The sequence below is a fragment of the Dipodomys ordii genome, unplaced genomic scaffold (genome assembly GCF_000151885.1).
Source record: "Dipodomys ordii isolate 6190 unplaced genomic scaffold, Dord_2.0 Scaffold202, whole genome shotgun sequence".
Taxonomy (NCBI): domain Eukaryota; kingdom Metazoa; phylum Chordata; class Mammalia; order Rodentia; family Heteromyidae; genus Dipodomys; species Dipodomys ordii.
The window spans coordinates 39774-60291 of NW_012267418.1; the positions used below are offsets into that span (position 1 = coordinate 39774).

At 53.8% G+C, this 20518-nt stretch overlaps 1 protein-coding gene across 2 annotated transcripts; it reads left to right on the top strand.

The window, feature by feature from the left end:
* The first annotated feature begins 158 nt into the window (after window positions 1–158).
* Lemd2 (LEM domain containing 2) lies at window positions 159–14751 on the top strand. 2 transcript variants are annotated; one of them, XM_013035029.1, is made up of 10 exons: window positions 159–312; window positions 349–952; window positions 2506–2546; window positions 4707–4782; window positions 7344–7420; window positions 8686–8765; window positions 10296–10441; window positions 11364–11465; window positions 11539–11641; window positions 13593–14751. In XM_013035029.1, the coding sequence occupies exons 1-10, from the start codon at window positions 190–192 to the stop codon at window positions 13741–13743; spliced, it is 1503 nt and encodes a 500-aa protein (XP_012890483.1). In that variant the 5' UTR covers window positions 159–189; the 3' UTR covers window positions 13744–14751. The 2 variants fall into 2 exon arrangements, with proteins under 2 accessions (XP_012890483.1, XP_012890482.1); XM_013035028.1 differs by having other exon boundaries at window positions 159–952.
* The last annotated feature ends 5767 nt before the right edge of the window (window positions 14752–20518 follow it).

Sequence of the window (20518 nt, forward strand, 5' to 3'; positions counted from 1 at the left end):
GGCCCCAACACCCATCCCGACCTCCTCAGTATGGCCGACCTCGCGGCCAGAAGCGACCTCCCCAACATGGCGTCCAAGGCTGACCTTCCCATCATGGCGGGCGGCCCCGCCCGCTCCGCCGCGGCTGCCGGCGGGAGCAGTTCCGGGTGCGGTGCGCGCCAGGGGCGGGCGGGGGGCGGCGTCCTGGCCATGGCCGGCCCGTCGGACCTGGAGCTGCGGCGTGAGCTGCAGGCCTTGGGCTTCCAGCCAGGACCCATCACCGACACCACTCGGGACGTCTACCGCAACAAGCTGCGCCGCCTGCGTGGCGAGGCCCGGCTGCGCGACGAGGAGCGGCTGCGGGACGAGGCCCGGCTGCGCGACGAGGAGCGGCTGCGGGACGAGGCCCGACCGCGGATCCAGGAGCGGCTGCGGGACGAGGCCCGGCTACGCGAGGAGGCGCCGCTGCGCGCCCGGCCCGCCGCGGCCCCCGTGCGGGCTGAGCCCTGGCTCTCCCCGCCGGTCTCGGGCCCAGCCTACAAGACCTCCGGGCCCTATGGCGACTTCGGGGCCTCCGCCGCTTCCTGGGCCGGAAGCCGCGGCCTCGCTCATCCCGCTCGCCCTGCGCCGCTCCGGCGTCGCGCCTCCGTCCGAGGCAGCTCCGAAGAGGATGAGGACGCCCGGATGCCCGACAAGGCCTCCCTGGGCCCGGCCCGACGCTGGTGGGGCGCGTCCCCGGCCTCGGCGCGGCCGCCCTCCGCCCTTCTCAACCCGGACCCACGTCCCGGCCTGCGGGCCACGCGAGCGAGCTCGGCGGGCACGGCGCGGGCCCGACCCGAGGTGGGGCGGCGGCTGGAGCGCTGTCTGTCTCGGCTCCTGCTCTGGGCCAGCCTGGGGCTGCTGTTGGTCTTCCTGGGCATCCTCTGGGTGAAGATGGGCAAGCCCTCGGCGCCGCAGGAGGCGGAGGACAACAGTACGTCCCGGGCCGGCGCAGGGGAGGGCCCGGGGGGCGCGGGTGACCGCCCAGCGCAGGCTGCACAGCCCCGCGCCTCTTAGCCGCCCCCAACTGTCTCCCCATTTCCAAGTCCTCGCTTTCCGTCTTCTCAGCATCTGCAATACTTTCTGCCTTCGCTGTCTCCTTTCCTGCCCTGACCCTCCATTCTGATGTTTCCCTTTTCACCACATGCTGGGAGCAAGTTCTACTCCAACCTCTTATTTTCTTTTTAGAGACAAAGCCACACCTCCTTTAGAGATAGGCCATCCCCACCTGGCTTTGCTGCTTCCCTTTTGATCACTCACAATCCAGTACCCTTTTGAAGAACCCTCCCCCCAAATATCACTGCCCCACAGGTAGGATTTGGCTGTGGTCCCATCTTTCTAAACAAAAAAGACCATTCACTCTACTTCAGAACAAGGGGCGTTCATTCTCAAAAGGACACCAAGCCCCACCTGTGGATCAGGTGTAGGAGAACCTTTAAGAAAGTTAAAGTGCTCTAAATGGGGGGAGAGGGAGGTTGCCATTGTGGCACTCTGCAGAGTGAGCTAGGAGAGGGCCTGTGATTCAAGATGCTGTCATTGCCCTTCTGTCCACACTTAATTACACAACTAGACACACCAGTGAGAAGTGTGTAGCATGCAGTACATATCCTGCATAGCTGAGGATCGGTGTTTCCCCCAAAGGAACGTTGCCTGTCTGTTAACTGTAGGCTCTAACAAGAGATCATAGAGATCGTTTCATTATAAATTCAAGACTGACACCTTAATTTGCAAACTTTTAATATTCTTCCCAAAGTCTGAGTGTGATTAATACCGTTCCCAACCTGGAGTCCAGGTTACGTCCTTTCATTCTAGCCCGAACAGCTGAAGTCCAAGAAAAAAGCTAAATTATGCCTCTACTGTTGTGGCAAATAGATGTTTGAGTGGGCCTGGGATCACAGACTTAGGTGGATTTTCAAATGATTCTTCACTGAGAGCATAGTCAGTGAACTTTGGAAATCCCTATGAAACTGCTAGAGAAATGAAGCAGACTGATAGCACCAGGCAGAGGATATCACAGTATCGAGTTGGTACTCACTGCTGAGATACTTTTAAGATGAGAGTCCTGGGATTCTGTATAGGGCTTTACCTGGGATTCCCTTCTTGTGATGGTATTAATCCCTGCTTAACATTGTTTATAGTTCAGAAAGCTTCTGGATATTGTTTGGGCCTAACTCCAAGTGTTAAGCAGGGAAGGCCCATGCAACCCCCATCTTAAGGATGAGGAAGTAGATTCTAAGTGATTAGTTGCCTAAGAACTAGTGGCTGCTCATTTTTAGCTGGAAAAGGACCCAACTATCTAACTTCCTAGCCCAGGAGGGGGAAATTCTCAACATCTTGTATGTGCCCTTTAAAAGTGCCACATTGAGATGCCATCTTTCCAGTGCCCTCCCTCGTATCAGCAATATTTTGCTTCCCCTAGAGTTTGAGAGAAGTCTTTTCTTTTCCTCAACCCACACTGTTTTTAACTGTTTCTTTTCTTGGTCTCAGTGAAGTTATTACCAGTGGACTGCGAGAGAAAAACGGATGAGGTGAGTCTGAGTTTTGCTTTTACTGTTCCTCCTGAGGATGTTAACCTCCATTAGGAGGTAAACTTCCCCAGAAGAAGATCCTAATAGGCTCATTTTGGGGGAGCACTTCCTGTAATGTACCAGAATCCCATCGGGTTCTGTGATGTTTGTGTCACACTCAATTGTGGCTGTGAAGCAGTACTTGAAATATAGACTGAGCTACCAGATCCACCCCTGGGCTTGTTGTGGAAGCACTCCCATCAATTGCAACATCAGGGACTTTGATCTTCTGCCTAAGTTGATCCTGGGAGATAGATGCAGTAGGTTGCTGAAGGACCTCTCAAGCACTCTGGTGCAGGGAGGAAAGGCTGGCAGTTTCTAAGCCTCAGCTCTCAATTTCACAGCCTCCTCTCTGGTGGACATCTGAAGCTCTAAAAATGTGCTTCTGATTTGACACCTTGGAGGGGTGAGCTTGAAATGAGTGGCCAGTGGAATTAGCCCTCTTATCTTAGACTATGTTTCCATTTGTTTTATGAAGCCCTAATGCTCCCTAGCAATAACATTTGGGAAAGGGAGCAATCCCCTGCATTTATGAATCATGCAAGCAGCTGATTCTGGCAGTAGTCTGGAAAAGATACAAAGCAGTAAATTTTCAGGTCATAAATCTTACCGGAAAAGTCGTGTGCTGCCAGAGGGCATGACTTAGTAGTCTAATTATTAAGTGTGCAGTGCTGGGCCTACACAGCCCCAGGGCCAAGAAAGAAATGACGTGTGGTCATCAAGACGCCCCTGCACTGACGCTTGCCCATGTTAATGAAGGGCATCCTGCTGCAGAGAACCAGGTTTCATTTGTCCTTGGTTTCTGATGCGTCATATTTTGGGGGTGTTTTATGACACTCATTTATCGAACTCATCCACCAAAGGTCTTTGCTTTCCAATTGTTTTGCCCAAACAGATTAGTAATAAGTTTAATTTGCCATCTATCACAAAAGCTGTGGTTGATGATAAAAGGAAGCAGCCTAGAAACATAGGTGGTCAAAGGGAAAGCTTGACTTGTAAAGACTGAAAGGAAAACCAGGAAAAAGTAACTTTTCTGGAAAACTCATCTTGTCTCCTGATGGTAGTTTGGTTTGCCTTTTGCATTAGAAAAGTGTTTGCTGGTTTAGATTTGTACGCCCTAAATCTGACACCTCTCTAAATGTGTCAGACCCCAACTAAATGGCACATTTGCTCCCTGGCCCTCTTCGGAGCTGGACAGACATGCTGTACTTGAATGAGCCCAGACAAGCCCCTTTAGGTCCCTGCCAGACATGCTCGGTGAGCAGATGGCTTCTGGCCTCTGTTAGACAGTTCAGACTCCAAATACTCCTTGTTTGTAAGCCAGCCTGCCTTTGAGCACACAGCTGAGCCTGGGAAATAGCCACACTGGCTTATTGGGCTAACTTCATGGAGCGTAGTCCCCAGATCAGGCCGGGAACATGGTTCTTGGGTTTAGCGGAGCCCTGGCTGAAAGTGTCCTTGGGGTAGCCTCTCACCCAGAGCCAAGACGGGCATTTGAGCATTCGCTAAGTGTTCTTTCCTTCACCATGACTGTTAGGCTTTTTCTTTCTCACCTTGTACTTCTGAGAGTGTGGGGACAGGCTGGGATGGGTTGTCTTAATCAGGCCATCTGGTCATCTGGTGCCTTGGTCCTGTGTCCTTGAGGAGGTGTCAGCCCGTGCAGAGTGGTTCGTATGGAAATTCACCAGATCCTCACCACTGTCCTTTCTCAGATGAGGCCTGGCTCCCCTTCTCCACCCAGGGTCCCCATAAAGGGGTAGGAGTGGGCCTGACAAGCCCGCAGTCCCTAACATTCTGCCCTGACCAATGAGCTCTGCAAGGCCCCGCCGCCATGGCTCTTTCCTCCGAGGAAGCTGGGGGGCTGCACTCATTGGCCCCTCACACTGGTCTCTACTCAAATGGTACTGTGCAGGCCCAGAGCCCCCAGATGGGTCTCCTTAGTCACTGTGTCTACCTGTGATTGCCTGCACCGTCACGGTGTCCTTCTCAGTCATTTAGCCTGATATTTATCACCTATCTCCCTGGGCCCAAGCTCTGCAGAACTTGCTTTTTTTAAAATTAGATGTTCCTGGCTGTCACAATGGAGAGGAAAAGCTGACTGCTTGTCCTGTGCCTTTTCAGTTCTGCCAGGCCAAGCAGAAGGCAGCCTTGCTGGAGCTGCTGCATGAACTCTACAACTTCCTGGCCATCCAAGCTGGTGAGTAGCGCCAAGCCACTGATTAGTTGTGCTGTGACCACCATGACTGTCCCCAGAAGACAGATTCAGAATCCAGGCCTCACTCCCACCTCCACCCTCATCCCTTTTTGAGCTTTCTCTTGGGACATTACATGTCTGGCCTTACTTCTCTTTAAGGGCCACAGGGGCCTGAGGAGCGCAAGATATACTCCATTCTGTGGGATGCCAGCAGTTTGTGTGGGTGTCAGAAAAGGTCCAGGCTGTGAGTCTTCTCAGAGCTTGTGTTCTCCTGTGGACAACAGAAGTGAATGTCCATGCTTGGGCCTAACTTACTGGTCTTGACCCAGGCAGATCAGTTCAGCCTAAGAAATGTCATGGGAGATGTCATGGGAGACATCTGAGGATGAGCTGAGGACTATGGAGTCTCATTGGGCAGCCAAGGTTGAGTGATTTGAACTAGGTCCTCCTCAGGGTCCTTATCCCTAAGGTCAGTCTTACAAGGCCTCACTCTGCCAGCTTCTCCTTCCTGATACGAGGAGCCTGGAGATGGTTGGGGAGCAAAGGCCTTGGGCTCCTGCCCATGTTCACAGTCATCCTAGTGTTCCTCTCTGGTGTTCTCCCCTCGAGATGTCAGGTACAGGTGACATCTCTAGCCTCAAGTCCCACTCAGGTTGACTAAGCATCTGAAGCTTTGTGTCTTGGCTGTGGTCCAAGCATCATCACATTCTACTGGAAATGTAGCTTCATTCAGATCTAATCCTAGCCTTTGGAGTTGGTAAAGTCCCAGGGGATCTGTGTGCACCCTGAGGTCAGAAAGCTCTGCTTTATGAGGGAGCAGCAGTAGCAGTTTCTCATCTTACCCTCCATATGTGGTCCTGGCCTGTGCCACTGAGGGCCCTGGTACCTGCTGCCCTCAGGTCAGAGGCAGCTGGGAGGACATAGCTTTCATTGAGATAGATGGAAGGGAAATGTGGCCCTGCCTCCTCCTCCTGTTGGACATCAGCTGTGGCCTGGGCTCTGTGCTAGCCACGTAGGGTCTGAGGTGACTTACCCAGAGTTCTTTTGTGATGCAATGAAGAGAAAGACACCTACTGCGCTGGCCACTGGATGATAAAAGATTTGATTGGACAAGAACTAAGAGGCCACACATTGCAGGAGACATGCTGCCTTTTATCTGGAGCATTCAGGAACGTATCACAGGGAAGAGAACCTCTGTGCCAGCTAGCTGGGACTGCTTGTGTGGATGTGGAGAGGGAAAGGCCAAAGAGGCAGGCAAATACTAAAAGGGGACAGGGATGGGGAGCCTAGCTAACTACAGGGGAAGAGAAAAAAGGAACGAAGTTGGCCAATACTGGTTGGGTCCCAATGTGGATAGTCATGGGTACCAGGCCCTTGGAGCTTGATCTGATAGGCGCGAAGAACCAGGGCATCTTAGAGCAGATGCCAGAAAGACAAATGCAGCAGTAGCTTGAATGGCACAGTATCATTTAAGCAGGCTCATTTTAAAGCTTTATTGACAAAACACGTGAACTGGAAGAGGACAGGGGCCTCTGCACCGGTGGGTGCAGAATGATGGGAGAAACCACCTTAACCTGGGGAAAAGGGTGAAGAGATCCACACAGTGTCAAACCAACTTTGAAGTGGAGGATGTGGCTGTGTTGGGGGACAGGCCTGAGTTCATTCTCAGGGAAGAACTGAATAATACCTTCTACTACTTTCTCCTCCAACCCACAGATGCTCATATTGGCCAGTCCCCCTATTCAGGTAGAACAGGTGAAGGATAGGGAGGCCGTATGTAAGTGTCGGGGATCTTGTATGTGCCTCACCCTGTGCTGTCCCTGCTCTCAAGGAATCTAGTTGACCCACAGGATGCAGCGCATGGCAGTAAACCATAGCCATGCAAAGGAGGGCCAAGGGCTATGGCAAGCTACCAACTCTGCCCCAAGTTAGCTAAGTGAGGGGTCTCCATGAGCTGAGGGCTTGTGCTGGGCCTGGAAGCCTGGGCAGGGGAGGCTCCATGCTAGGTGGAAACTGGTCTCTTAGGGTGCTCAGCACTACTCTGGGCCTACTAGCCTAGGCCTTACCACCCAGCACAGCTGCCTGCTTCCTGTGTCTGTTCTGGACATCTTTCCCCCAGGGCCCCTGGAGACAATGGGCCAGGCATTTCAGGTTGCCAGCCTGTGTCATGATCAGAGTCCCTGTGGTGCCCCTGGCCTCCCTGCTGTATCTTTTCCCAGGCTGTGTTTATTTATAGTGCTGTTCCCGTCCCTTCCTGAGCTGTCTGTCTGATCCTTTTAGGGATCAATTGCAAACAGACCTTGGTATTGGGCAGCTTTTTAGTCATTTAATGCAAATCGCCGCACTGCTTTGCAGGTCAGGTTTTAATGATCTGGAATCGATCCAAGCTAAGTGGCTTTTGATCTTGCTGTGGAGTGAAGATGCCCCACAGAAGCTGGGGAGCACTGGGCCACATGCTCCTGATTAGAGCTGATGGCTTGATTCTTGCTGCATTTTTAGTCCATTTCCGAGTAATTTCTTTTTAACCTCTTCTCAGTATTTGAATGTGACTTTTTCTCTTCCAGGCAATTTTGAGTGTGGCAATCCAGAGAAGCTAAAAAGCAAATGCATTCCTGTTCTGGAAGCCCAGGAATACCTCGAAGTAAGTAGGTTGTGGCTTCTGCATTCCTGAGAGGGTGGTTGCCTTCCTATTGATCCTTTCAGCCTTGTGGGTTTTTTCTTTTTGTTTTCTATTTGTTTTGTGCCTGCCTGCCTGCCTACTTACCTGCCTGTCATTCCTCTTTCTTCCCTTCTTTCTTTCCTTTTACACTCAGTGGAGCCATAGGGAAAGAGGAGGTCAAACTATCCCTATTAGCAGATGACATGATCTTACATCTAAAGGACCCAGGCTTCTAGAGCTGATCAATAAACTAAGTGGAGCCTTAGTACTTAGCACAGAGGGGACTGTGCCCCAGAGCCGGGAGCAGATGGCACTGTCCTGACCCCCACAGCCCCTTCCTTCAGCCAAGCGGTCACTGCAGGTGGCCCTTGCTGAGAGACCCACTTCCCCGCTTCCTTTGTTCACTCTTCGCCCTTCCCAGCAGCTTTTTTTTTTGGTCCTGAGGCTTGAGCACTGTCTCTAAGCTTTTCTGCTCAAGGCTAGTGTTCTACCACTTTGAATCACAGCTCTACTTCCAGTTTTCTGGTGGTTAATCAGAGATTAGAATCCTAAGGACTTTCCTTTCTTGGCTGGCTTTGAATGCTGATCCTCAGATCTCTGCCTCCTGAGTAGCTAGGATTACAGATGTAAGCCATCAGGTTCTAGCCCCAGCAGCTTTTAAGGAGACACAGTTAATCTGTTTATTCCCCCCCCCACTCCCCCCACCCTCCCACCCCCGCTCCCTGCCACTGCCCATGTAACTCCCTTCAGATTCTTGGGTTCTGTTAGATTTTCTGCACGGCCTCTAGGTGGTAGAAATATGGCACTCTGAAACTGGCAGGAACCTCGGGGATCATGTAGTTCAATTTTCTTTGTATAGATAAGAAAAACAAGACTTACAGAGGGTCAGGGGCATTGGAGGCCACACAGCTGGAACTGGCTGTCAGCCTCCACCCCATCCTGATGCTCTTTTGCATTTTACGTGAAGATGGACTGCAGCTCTCTGGCCTTGGGCTTCAGACTTGGAGATGATGCTATTCAGGCCACCTCAGACCTGCACTGTTTTCCTGGGGATGCTTCTGCATCACCTCCTCTAGCCGAGCCTCTTCCTGCCTCTCCTCACCCAAATTGTCTTCTTGCCAGTTTGCTGTGTATCTAGTGGAATGAGGCCTTAGAGTCTGTGGAGAGGGAGGGCTTCCTTAATCCAGCATGGAATGATCTCTGGTTATATCGCCAGAGGCAAAACTAATCTCTTCTCCTATCCCTAGAATGTGACCAGCAGCTCTTCCGCCAAGTTTGAAGCCGCCCTGACCTGGATCCTGAGCAGCAACAAGGATGTGGGCATCTGGTGAGTGTGGGCGGGCATCATGGGTGGCATGGTAGCAGCAGCCTCACGCCTGCACCGATGTCCTCTCCCATCAGTTGCCTCCTGTGCTCAGCAGAGGGTCTCAGGTGTGAGTTTCAAGCCTCACCGAGCCAGTTTGTGAGCTAGGTTGGGAGCCAGGCTGAAGAGTAGGGAGCAATGGGATGCTATAGCCTAGTATCCCAGCTAATCCTGCCTCAGGTAACTGGCTGCAGTTTGCTGGAGGAGGAGCTTCTCTGTACTTCCTCTCCTGGGGTTCAAGTTTTCATTTGCAGATGAAATGATTCTGCATGTTGGTTTTACCCAGTATGGAAATTGCTTGGGAAATACTGGTTTTATTCTGACCAAGCAGCTTTTGCCCTACTTTTTTTTTTTTTTTAAATCTTTGGCCAGAGCTGTTGGTAGAGATAACAGCCCTTTCAGGAGAGTGAAAGGCCTAGTGCAGCTGCTCCGTGGGGGAGGGGCATCCCAGCCCACAGCCAGGCAGCCCTGGGGTCCCTGCCCTAGCAGAGCTGCAGCCCCTTGCCTCTGCCCAGCTCCACTGCTGATAGAACACATGCTCTAGGGTTTTGTTTATTCCTCTCTAATCCACCCAAATTACTAATTCCATCAGCAGTGCATCCAGTGGAACCCCTCAGACAGCTCAGCCTAAAGCGTGGTAACTGGATGCAAGGCACGGTTAAGATTCAGAGGCTTAAAATACAGCTGCCCTGAGTGCTGAGCTCATTTCCCTGTGTTGGAAGAGGAGAGGGGAATAGGGACTGTCGGGTCCGCAATGCGCCAGGGCTAACCCAGAACCACAACACTCACCTCGTGCTGCAGAAGGCAGCCAGAAGGTGGCTGGGCCAAAGGGCCAGTGCTGAAAGTGGATCTTGAGAAATCAGGCCACCAGATCCCAGCCATTCCAGAGCACAGTATCGTGTCCCTGAATCACGGGGCTGGAAGAGGTCTCCAGCGTGAGTGTTACCCAGCTTTTGGTGCCTTTTGACACCATGGCATAGGTGTCGTGGCAGGGACCTGGCCTCCAATGGCCTGGTGGTTCCCGTTCAGTATGAACCTCTCTGGAGCCCCATGATCTTTACACTTGCACAGCTCATGTGCCAGCTCATCACGGAGGAAAAGCACAACCTCCCAGAGCCTGTCTTTCAGTTCTTGCCTTGCCATTGCGAAGCTAGAGATTCAGTAAACATTTCCATTGCGCTATGCTGGGAGGTGGGAATCCAATTTACAGTTTAATCTTCTGCACGCTGAGAGAGGCTGTCAAAGACCCGACAGAGGGGGACGTCACTTTAACGGTAGGGGTTCAAGATTGCTGCCGTCTTTAAAGCTTTCTTCTTTCTAAGTAGCCAATGTGGGAAATTTCTGGAAAGAGCACAACCAGGATACCAAGCCTATTCTGTAATCTGGTGGAGGTCTCTGGTCCCTCCTTCCTTTGCCTTTTTCCCCTCCTGGTTAGTGTGGGGCTTATACTCCAACTCCTGTGGGACATGTTGGGAGCCCTATGACCTATTTCAGGTTGAAAGGAGAAGACCCATCTGAGTTGGTGACAACTGTGGACAAGGTGGTCTGCCTGGAGTCGGCCCGGCCCCGGATGGGCGTCGGCTGCCGCCTGAGCCGCGCCCTGCTCACTGCCGTCACCCACGTGCTCATCTTCTTCTGGTGTAAGTCCTGGCCACCGCCCTGTGCCCCCTCATCCGGAGCCCAGCTCAGTGCCTACCTGGGTATGAGGGATGGCTTCTTCCCAGCCAGAGGGTTCATTTCTGTCTGCTGAACCTGAGGTCTGTCTAATAAAACAGAGCAGATGAACAAGTCAGCCTCTGCCCCGGGCTGTCTTTACCTTTGGAGATTAGTGGCGGGAGCATCAGGATAACTAGAAATGTCCTTGATGTGGGGCAGGGGAGACTGTCTACTTCTCTGAGAGGGAGTGGTCCGGGCAAGCGCCAGGCCATGCTGCTTCTGATGGGTCTTCCAGAATCCCAGCATATAGACCAGCTCCAGGCAGGTGCGCAGCAGGACCATGGCCTAATTTTCCTCAGTGAAACATCTCCTGGAGAGCTCCAGATACCTTCCAAAAGCAGAGAGGACATGGGGTGCTGGGCCGAGCGGGATAGCAGGTCTTATCTCCCAGCATCGAAGCCGCCTTTGAACAGAGACCTCAGGACCTCAGAGACAAAGGGCCAGGGCAGAGCCCTGGGACCTCAGAGATAGCCGGTGCTGCACACCACAGGCCTCTGCGCACACCGTGCTCTCCCACACCACCAGGCAGGGAATCATTATCGGCAGTCGTTTCAGAACACAAAAGGCCCAGTGTGTATACATATATGAAACGCTGTTTCATGTTCACAAGGGAGTAGATGAAAGATCTGGATGAGGATGGGAGGGGCCAGGACCCAGATGGCTGAGGATGCCTCTGGTGACAGCAGCCAGAGGAAGGGGATTGCTTTATAGCCTAGCCTCTCCCTGTCACGTCCTTCCCTGCATCTGACCCCACAGTGCTCAGGCACTCGCCCTCCCCACAGCACCCCCTGCAGGGCGCTGAGCCTCTGAGTGGCCAGGAGTTAATGGTGTTCCGTTCCCTCGAAGGCTTGGCCTTTCTGTGGGGACTCCTAATCTTCCTGAAGTACCGATGGCGGAAGCTGGAAGAGGAGGAGCAGGCCATGTATGAGATGGTGAAGAAGATTATAGGTGCGTGGGCCCCTGGGGAAGGGACTTCCCATGTCACCAGGCCTCGCACTAAGCACTGTGCTCTCTTCTGCAGACGTGGTCCAGGACCACTATGTGGACTGGGAGCAGGATATGGAGCGCTACCCCTATGTGGGCATCCTGCACGTGCGTGATACCCTCATCCCTCCTCAGAGCCGGTGAGTGCTCCCCGGGGTGCTGTAGCCGGGTGAGGCTGTGAGGGCCTGGTTCCACTAATCCCCACAGAAGGAAGCCAGAGCCTGGACCCATGAGGCTCAGTTCCTCCCAGAGTCCTGAGAAGCAGTGTCTTCGCTACCTGCCACTCCTGGAGTGGGCTCAGCTCTTTAGCAGAATGAGACGTGCTGCAGCATCAGGGCTCCCACGGACACCCTCAGTATTAATGCCAGCTGCCATGCTATGGGCTGTGGGTCTCTCAGGTCTTCCGCTATGGAGGGTCTCATTGATCCTACAAATAGGAGTTCAGAGCGAGGGGTAGGGGGGTCTGGACAGAGAGTAGCCAGCTCTGTGGGCCCACTTTCTGTGATACACGTCCCCTGTGGATGTTGCCAGCAGGCTGGTTCCGCATGGTTACAGGATAGGAGCTGCCAGAGTAACATGTGCCTCGACACTGTGGCTTTCCTGCACACTAGAGAAACCTCAGTGGTCTCAGTGGCCCCCTTGGGGTGCCACAGGCCAGTCAGTTTCTTGTCTCTATGAGTCAGTCACTGGCAAGGAAGGCCCAGAGTGAGAAATACCTGTTCCCTACAGTATTGTGGCCTGGTTCCTGCACATGCATGGACATACATGTGCACATACATGCAGTTGGAGGCAGTCTTACATAAGACCAGCGTGCATAGGACGTTGCTTTTCTGACGTGCATGAGTCCCAGGGTTTCATTCCCTGCACCACCAAAAATAAATATATGTAAAAGTTTCCTAACATGGGATGCTTCACACCTGCCATGCTCCCCCACAAAAAGTGGCCAGTAGGAAGCTTGGCGAGAGCCACTGTCAGCCAGTGCTGCCCTGAGAGGTGCTTGCTGTTGGTCCCCAGCTCTCAGGGGAGCCACTCCATGTACCTGAGCTCCTTCCTGATTCCTGCCCCTGCTGGGAGTCATTGCGGGACCACAGACAGTTCTCTCCCCCCTCTTGAGCTGTGTTGTCCTTATTATAAAACAGCTATTCTGCTGCCTTGCAGAGGACCACAGTGAAGTGGGGCCGCCCTATGCCTTTGATACCACAAATTGCCTACTGTGCACCATAGGCTGACTTGGGGACACAGCAGCCAGTGGAGGAAGCAACATCTCTGTCCTCCTGGTGCATTTGTTCTAGAGGGAGTCAGATAAGCATAAGGAAAGGGGGGTATTGGGCAGTGATAAGTCCTAATTGACAGGAGACGGGTGCTGAGGAGGTGGCTGACCTGGCTCAGTCCATGTCTAGCACAAGTACACTCTGAGTGCGGATCCCACACGTGTTCCCCTGAATAAGAACAGGATGGCATGGTGACCTGTGTAGCCAGAACCAGCCCGGGCCCTGTGGTTGAGCGCAGATGTCAAGAGCTGCTGGCCAGGCACATGGCTGCCCACATCTGAGCCTGTCCCGTACCCCTGTTGGCTCTCAGCACCCCCATCCATCTCCCAGACCAGGCCACCCAGGCCAAGTTCTCAGCACAGAAGGATCGCCAGCTGGGTGGTAGGCTCTGGCCAGTGAGGGAAGGCCTGTCTTGGAAAGTTGAGGGAGATGGGAAGCTGGTCGGTGAGGCAAAGGGGGAGCCAACGAAGCAGCTGGCAGCCTGTTTGTCACCTGTGAATGGGCCGTGAGGTGCGGTGTAGCCCGCTCTGTGATGGTGGCCTCCTCCTGGACCCTTAGGAGGGGTGGGCATCCTCCCAGCTCAGTCTCTAGGGCAGTGTGGCCTTGTCTAGGCCAGCCAGCTGCACCCCCTGCACCCCCAACCTGTCCCCTGACTGTCCTCTCCAAGTGACCCTGCCGCTCCCCGCCACATGCACTCCCACACATGGGGCCTGCATCCCGGCTGCAAGGGAGAAGGGAAAGAAGCTGTCCTAGGGGAGGCAGGAGCCCAGAACAGTGGCAGGGCCCTCCCTGGAGCTCTGCTTCCCACCCCTCATTACAGGAGGCGCATGAAACACGTCTGGGACCGCGCCGTGGAGTTCCTGGCCTCCAATGAATCCCGGATCCAGACAGAGTCCCACCGAGTGGCTGGGGAGGACATGCTGGTATGGAGGTGGACCAAGCCCTCCTCCTTCTCTGACTCAGAGCGGTAGGCCCCACGGGGCCTGTGCCAGCCAGCCTGGCCTGCTGCCAGCCCAGGCGAGGGGCGGGCACGGACCTCTGGTGCTGCGTTGTTCACACTTGCCTTGACTGTTCACCCCTGCCCCATTCCGGAGACCTCTCAGAGGAAATGTGGGCCCTGTAGAGATGGCAGGGAGAAGCTGGGGTGAGACCCAGCCCCTCTGCCTGTCTTGCTAGCAGGATGGGGGAGAAGGGCTGGTTTTCCAAGAGCAGCAAGTAGAAGGCAGGCAAGCTGGAGCCTGCCTGCCCGCCAGCGGGTTCCTCAGCTTGGAAGGTGGGTTGGGAGCAGGGCATAGGGGAATGCTGGGTCCATGTGCCTTCGCGGGTGTTAGCTCAATGGTGAGGGGAGAAAGCTGTCCCCTAGGTGGATGGGCTACTTATGTCCTAGAGGGAAGATGCTAGAAATTAGAACGGGTGACCATAGGGCCCTCAGGTTGGAGGCATGGCCTCCCTAGCCGGGATCTCAGTGGAGTCCTGTGCTGGCTGAGAACCGGCCTGTCTTGTAGCCACCAGCTCCTCCGTGGTGCTTCTCACAGAAGTGAATTCAGGCCGGACCTGCAGCCACATGTTGCATCGAGCCTAGAATGCCCGTTCCAGGGCCCTTAGAGCCCCAGCTCCCCACCTGTGTGGAGCACTTGTTTTACTGTGATGGCCTCCCTTCCTGTCCAGGGCTGTTTAAGGGAAACGTAGAGCCTGGTGACTTGTTGGCAGTGGCCACACATTGCCCCCTGCTGGCTGCACAGAACACTGCTGCCTGCTAGTCCGCTCCACCTGCTGGGGAACCCACTCCAGAACACCTGGTTGGGGGGGGCCTTATTAGTGCTGAGAGTCTCCGGCTCCTCTCATCCCACATGGCCTCTGAGGCAGGCTGGAGAGGGGAGTAGCCAGAGGAGATGCACAGCTGCTTCCAGAAGACCCTGGGCACCCCTTTCTGGACTTCCTGGCATTCGTGTTTCTTTAATAAAGCTCCAGTCTCCTCATTTGAGCAATACTCTTCATTTCCTCTGATGTCTGGACACTCAGCTGAGCTGGAATCCACTCTGCCTGTGGTGAGGCCCTGTTCTCATAATCAGGCTCCAGCCAGAAGGAAACACATAGCAACAGACTTCAAAATCAGGGCGGAAACTTGAATAAATAACTATTTATTAAAAACAGCTGTTTTTCTCATCTATGATGTGTCTCCCCCTTCCTTCCCCACCCCCCTAAAAACAAACATCACTGAACACTGGCTACAGAAGAGCTGCAGAGCCTGGCTGGAAGTTCGGGCTGGGCAGGCAAAGGTTTACAGCATGAAGCAGAGTGGACCACCACCCTGCGAGGTTTGCAAGAGTCTTTGGGTGGCCAGGGGTGAGAGCCGCTTCCTTCAGCTCCACTTCTGCCTCAACACCCCTGAGGCACCCTCGGTGCTGGCACCTGGGAGGTCAGCTTCCCAGAAGTTGGTGATGTACCTAGGAACAGGCTTCTCACCTCCAGGCTCAGCACTGGGAGGCCCCACATGGCTGGTCTGGTTGGTGCCAGGGCCCCTGGTGTGTGGGAGAGGTGGGGGGAGGTGAGCTGCAGGCATTTGTATTTTGGCACCAAGATGCAGATGGGGCCTTCGTGTGGGACCCCAAAGCCAGTCACCCCAAGAAGAGAAAGCAGTCCCTGAGCTGTGCCACAGGGGACTCTCCTATCCACACCAGTCCCTCTGTGGGTGGGTGGCTCCTGATGCCTGACACTAGCCTGCCAATGCCGCCAGTCCACTGGAAGCCTGGGGAATACAATACCAGGGCCCAGCACACAAGTAAAAACCCATCTTTCCCTCTCGTTTTTGAGTGGAAGATTTTCCCCAGCCATATTTTGTTTGGAACTGAGAGGGAGCTAATGGAAGGCTATTGCTGGGAGCTGTTAGCAAAGCCTGAGCCAGATCAAAATAAAATAACAAAGGCCCACACCCCTGCTCCCTCATTAGTTGGTAGAGCTGCAGACATTTCTGACCGGCTTCACAGCCCCCTTAGCTGGGGTGGGGGAGGGGCATGCCTTGCCTTTAAGCGGCTCTTGGCAGACAGCACAAGGCAGTGGGGTCTCTGTCCAGAAGATGGGGGCCAAGGGCATCTTAGGACTAGCGCTGTGGCTGAGAAGTTTCCATAGCATAGTCCAAGGCTCTTGGACAATGTTCCAAATGTTCCCAGGGCTGCAGACCTGTCTTTCTTTGGTGACAAATGGTCCCCCTGGACAGACACCAATGCAGGGCCGTGTGGAGGAGGAGAAAGAGGCTGAACCCCACAAATCTCAGTGTGGACGTCCACCCAGGAGCTCAGGCCACCTTCAGGCTCTACCCAAAAAGATGATAAACACGGTCATTCGTCACTGGCTTCTAAGTGTGGTGGTAGCAGCTGTTCCCTTTAATTAATGCACCATTGACTTTGAGCCTCCAAAACTCCCATCACTGGGGCAGGCTTGTGGACCCAAATCCATTATCCTGTTGGCCACCCCCAAGTGGAAGGGGCATGGGGGCAATTATGTCTCCCAAATGTCCCTAAATAGCCCTCCCCAGGAAAGCCTGCTCCCCCATCTGGTCCCCAGAGAAAACTAGAAGGGAGGAAGCATCTCAAAATGCACCAGGGACAATGGGGGACGAGGGCTCAGTGGGCACCAGGTCACCTGGCACATCTACATTTCCCCTCAGCTGACACTGAACCCCAAGCAAGGAACAGGGCTCAGCAACCTTGGGGTTGTCTTTGCCTATCCTCTGCCTCGGCAAATCTCTCCACATCTACCAGAAGAGGAGTTATGAAGATAGAATGGCCCAGCACTGGTGGCTAGCACCTGTAATCCTAGCTACCCAGACCTGAGGATCGCAGTTCACAGCCAGCCTGGGCAGAGAAACCCATGAGACAACCGCCAGAAAGCCAGAAGTGGTGCTATGGCTCAAAATGGTAGAGGGCTAGCCTTGAGTGAGAAAGCTCTGGGATAGCACCCAGGCCCTGAATTCAAGGTACATGATTGACCTTCCCTCCCCACCTCCCCACGCAAAAAAAAAGATGACATTCAACTGCACACGGCAGCATTACGGAAGTGAGTGGAAGCTCACTGGGCCCTCACGGAAGGCCATGTGGTAGGTACTGGGCAGGCCATCATGGGAAAGGCCACAAAGTGGATTGGTCTATGAACCAAACATCCTGGTTCCACTTCTTCACAGGAAGGAGGAACCTCTCCTGTTATGTATTTGCCAGAACCCCAAGAAAGCTTCCTTCCAGAAGAGGAGCTAGGATCTCTCAGTGGCTCCTTCAGGCTCAGTGATCTGCCCCTACCCTAGGACTCACCTGGCCTTTTCTTCTCCTGCTCCCTGTACTCCATACAGGCCCCACCTCTTTGCTTCCCTGGCCTTCACCAGTACTAGGCTGTCCTGATCTGGGTAGGTGAGCAATAACAGCACTGCCAAGCTGGTCCTGAGAAAGAGAAATAGTGGGATGGCAGGGAAAAGGAGGTAACACTGCGATTACACAGCCCAGCTTTAGAGCTGCTTGTTTCGGAAGGAGACAGGGGAAAGTACAGTAATTTTCTTCAATGAAAACAGGCAACAGAATTCCCTTCGCCTCGTTCCCCTTGCAATTAAGCCCTTCTCTGCAAATGAAATGATTTGGTTTTCATGGGGACTAATTTAAGCACACTGGAAGGACCGCTGAACTTTTTGATTGCAAACACTAGCATATGCAAAACAGAACCCAGCAGTGATGCCAGGCTGATGAACCAGCCCTGCCCATGGAGACAGGGCTTTGGCAGGGAGCCCTGCTTGGCCCCTCCGTTGGTCCCTCCGTGTGGCTGGCCCTCAGCCCTCATTCCAGTGGTGGGTTAAAGACGCCACTCACGCTTTGCCACTCTCTTTTCTAAGGTCTGATTGAGTTCTTCTGTCTAGAACCTGGCTGTCCCTTGACTGCTTTCATTGTGACTAGAGCCAGGAAGACACTGGCTGGTCCCTTTCCAAAACCTCAAGAGACCTTGGCTCTTTCTCTTTTGCCCTCTTGGATCTCTGCCACCATGGAGAGTGGCCTGGCTGTCCTGTAGGACAGACCTTTTGGGTAACGTTACCAACCAGCCTGCCTGTCAGCCCAAGCTGACCTTGAATTCTTCATTCTCTTGCCTCTACTTCACCAGCTCTGGGATCACAAGCATGAACTACTGTGCCCATCTGGCAACTTTTCAATTTGAAACAGTTTAGGACTTGGAGAATATGCAAATAGCACAGTTGCCCCCCAAAAACCTGGGTTTTAGGGGCATGACTCATGTTGTAGAACGCCCAGCAAGCTGAGTGATTATATGTCCTTGAGTTCAAATCTCAGTACTGAAAAAAATAATCAGACTTCCCCAATCTTTGAAATTGGACATAGCTTTATGATGCTGTAAAAGCCAATGTAATAGAATGGCACTTCAAGGCGGAAACATTATTCACTTATACATGATCTGCTCTTTTTTTTTTCTTTTCATGTTACAGCTAGGGTTAAGGCAGCCCCTCTGCTTGAATCCCAAAGCAGTGACAACATGGTACAGAATCCCCATCTGTCCCTTAAGGTAGTAATGTGAGCAGAAGCCCAACCTGTTGCCACAAATGCAGTCCTGTTTGTTACTGCAGCACTCGCTAACCCATGCTGACTCTTCAGCTAACTAGTGATTACCAAAATCTTCCCAACAGAAGGAAAAATGGCTTGAGTTGAAATGGGGGTGGCACAGGAACTTACCTGAGTCTTCTACACTCCATACCAGTGCCTGGAGGCTGAACTGAAAGAGCCCAGAATGTCTATCTAGGCCTGAATTCTTTGCCGCTGCTAAGCTTTGGTGCAAAGTCCAGGACAGTGTCTGGCAGGCTCTACAGTGATGAGCTGCCGCAGGAGCTCCCCGAGCCAGCTCCCCTTGCTGTGCAATTACCAACAAGACAGGATTCCCTGAAGAGAAGCATCAGAGAAGCAGCACCCAGCAGGAGTATGGACAAGAAGGAGGCCTCATCCTGTGCAGCTCACCGCGGAGCAGCCACAAGCTGTGCAAGCACCAAGTCTTACCTGCTTAGCAGGGAAGTGGGGCTACCCTGCCGTCTCAGTCTTGGAGCCAAGGCTCAAGTGTCCATTGGTTGTTCTGGCCCCCAATTTAGTTGTCGGAAGAAGCTAGCAGAGCCTGGCCAGGTCAAAGGTTATCAAAATAGCCTCATTCCTCATTGTGAGATGATGTGGATATTCCCAGAGCATCCCACTCTCCCACACCCCAAGACATGAGTGGCAGGCCCCTGCTGAAGCACATACCAAGATCCCTACTGGGATCTTGATGGACGCTGGCCAGGAGAGAAGAGCCAGGACAGAGGAAAGGAGGGAGGGAGGAGCAGTCCCTGTGTACAGGCATGCGCGTGCCTGTGGGCCCGTCTCTCCTAAGAAGAGCTTCCTCTGAGCTGAACATGTTCCATGTACTTTATCAAATTTTCAGATGCCACACAGCTGGAGGGGTGTGGGGGGGGGATGGCAAATCCACCAGATGACAGAGCTGGGATCTAAAGAGAAGTTGACAGGCCGGAGCGATGGGGTGAATCTAACGAGATGAAACTTAACAGGGACAAACGTGTTTATTTCGTCTTATGTATTTGTTCCTTGCCTCAGTGTGCAGGGGAAAGGGAGGGACTGACTGCGGCTCATAGGAGAAAGTGAAAAGCGCTCTCTCTCTCACCCTCCCTCCCTCCTTCTCTCTCTCTCTCCCTCCCTCTCTCTCTCCCTCCCTCCCTCTCCCTCCCTCTCTCTCTTCTCTCTCTCTCCCTCACTCTCTCTCCCTCCCTCCCTGCCTCCCTCTCTGTCCTCTCTCTCTCTCCCTCCCTCCCTGCCTCCCTCTCTCTCTTCTCTCTCTCTCCCCCTCCCTCCTTCTTTCTCTCTCCCTCTCTCTCTCCCTCCCTCCCTCACTCTCTCTCCCTCCCTCCCTGCCTCCCTCTCTGTCCTCTCTCTCTCTCCCTCCCTCCCTGCCTCCCTCTCTCTCTTCTCTCTCTCTCCCCCTCCCTCCTTCTCTCTCTCTCCCTCTCTCTCTCCCTCCCTCCCTGCCTCCCTCCCTCTCTTCTCTCTCTCTCCCCCTCCCTCCTTCTCTCTCTCTCCCTCTCTCTCTCTCTCTCTCTCTCCCTCCCTCTCTCTCTCCCTCCCTCCCTCTCTCTCTCTCTCTCTCTCTCAGCACTGCTGAGATGCCTCCAGAATCTGGTGCCCACTGGCAGTTGAGGCCACAGCTGACAGGAAAGCCTCACCCTATTGCCCCAGGTAACTCCTACCCTGCCAAGAGTCAGACGAGGCCTGTCAGGTCCTGGCCAACCCCTGATGTAGGGGGGAAGGGGCAAGACCCTGTGGGTCCATGCACATACTTGGGGAGGAGAGGTGGCTTCTCCCCAGCCTCGGCTGTTCCTAAACACTTCCTAGAGGAGGGGTTGGATGGGTTGCAGGGGATGGAGAGGCCGGTGTATCTGTGGGGCCACAGGGCCTGGTGGGGAAGGTAGAACTCACCTGCCATGGGACACCCGTCCCGTGACTCCCTGACTTCCCAGCTGTGTGACATTTGGTGACACACTTCTCTTAGCCTTGCATTTCCCGTCTGAAGAATGGGACCTGATGGGTGCCAACTTCACAATAGCTAGAAAGATCTAATGAGCCAGGTGTGGAGGCATAGGCCTGTAATCCCAGAACCCTGGAGGCTGAGTCAGGACAACAGAGGGTTCGAGGCCAGCCTGGGCCCTGCTGCCCCACAGATTTCATT

Bases quoted from the DNA above. Each gene is read 5' to 3' on its own strand.
- Lemd2 (XM_013035028.1), top strand. From the start codon at position 190: ATGGCCGGCCCGTCGGACCTGGAGCTGCGGCGTGAGCTGCAGGCCTTG. The intron at 10,442-11,363 runs GTAAGTCCTGGC...GTTCCCTCGAAG, and splicing joins CGTGCTCATCTTCTTCTGGT to GCTTGGCCTTTCTGTGGGGA. The intron at 11,466-11,538 runs GTGCGTGGGCCC...TCTCTTCTGCAG, and splicing joins GATGGTGAAGAAGATTATAG to ACGTGGTCCAGGACCACTAT.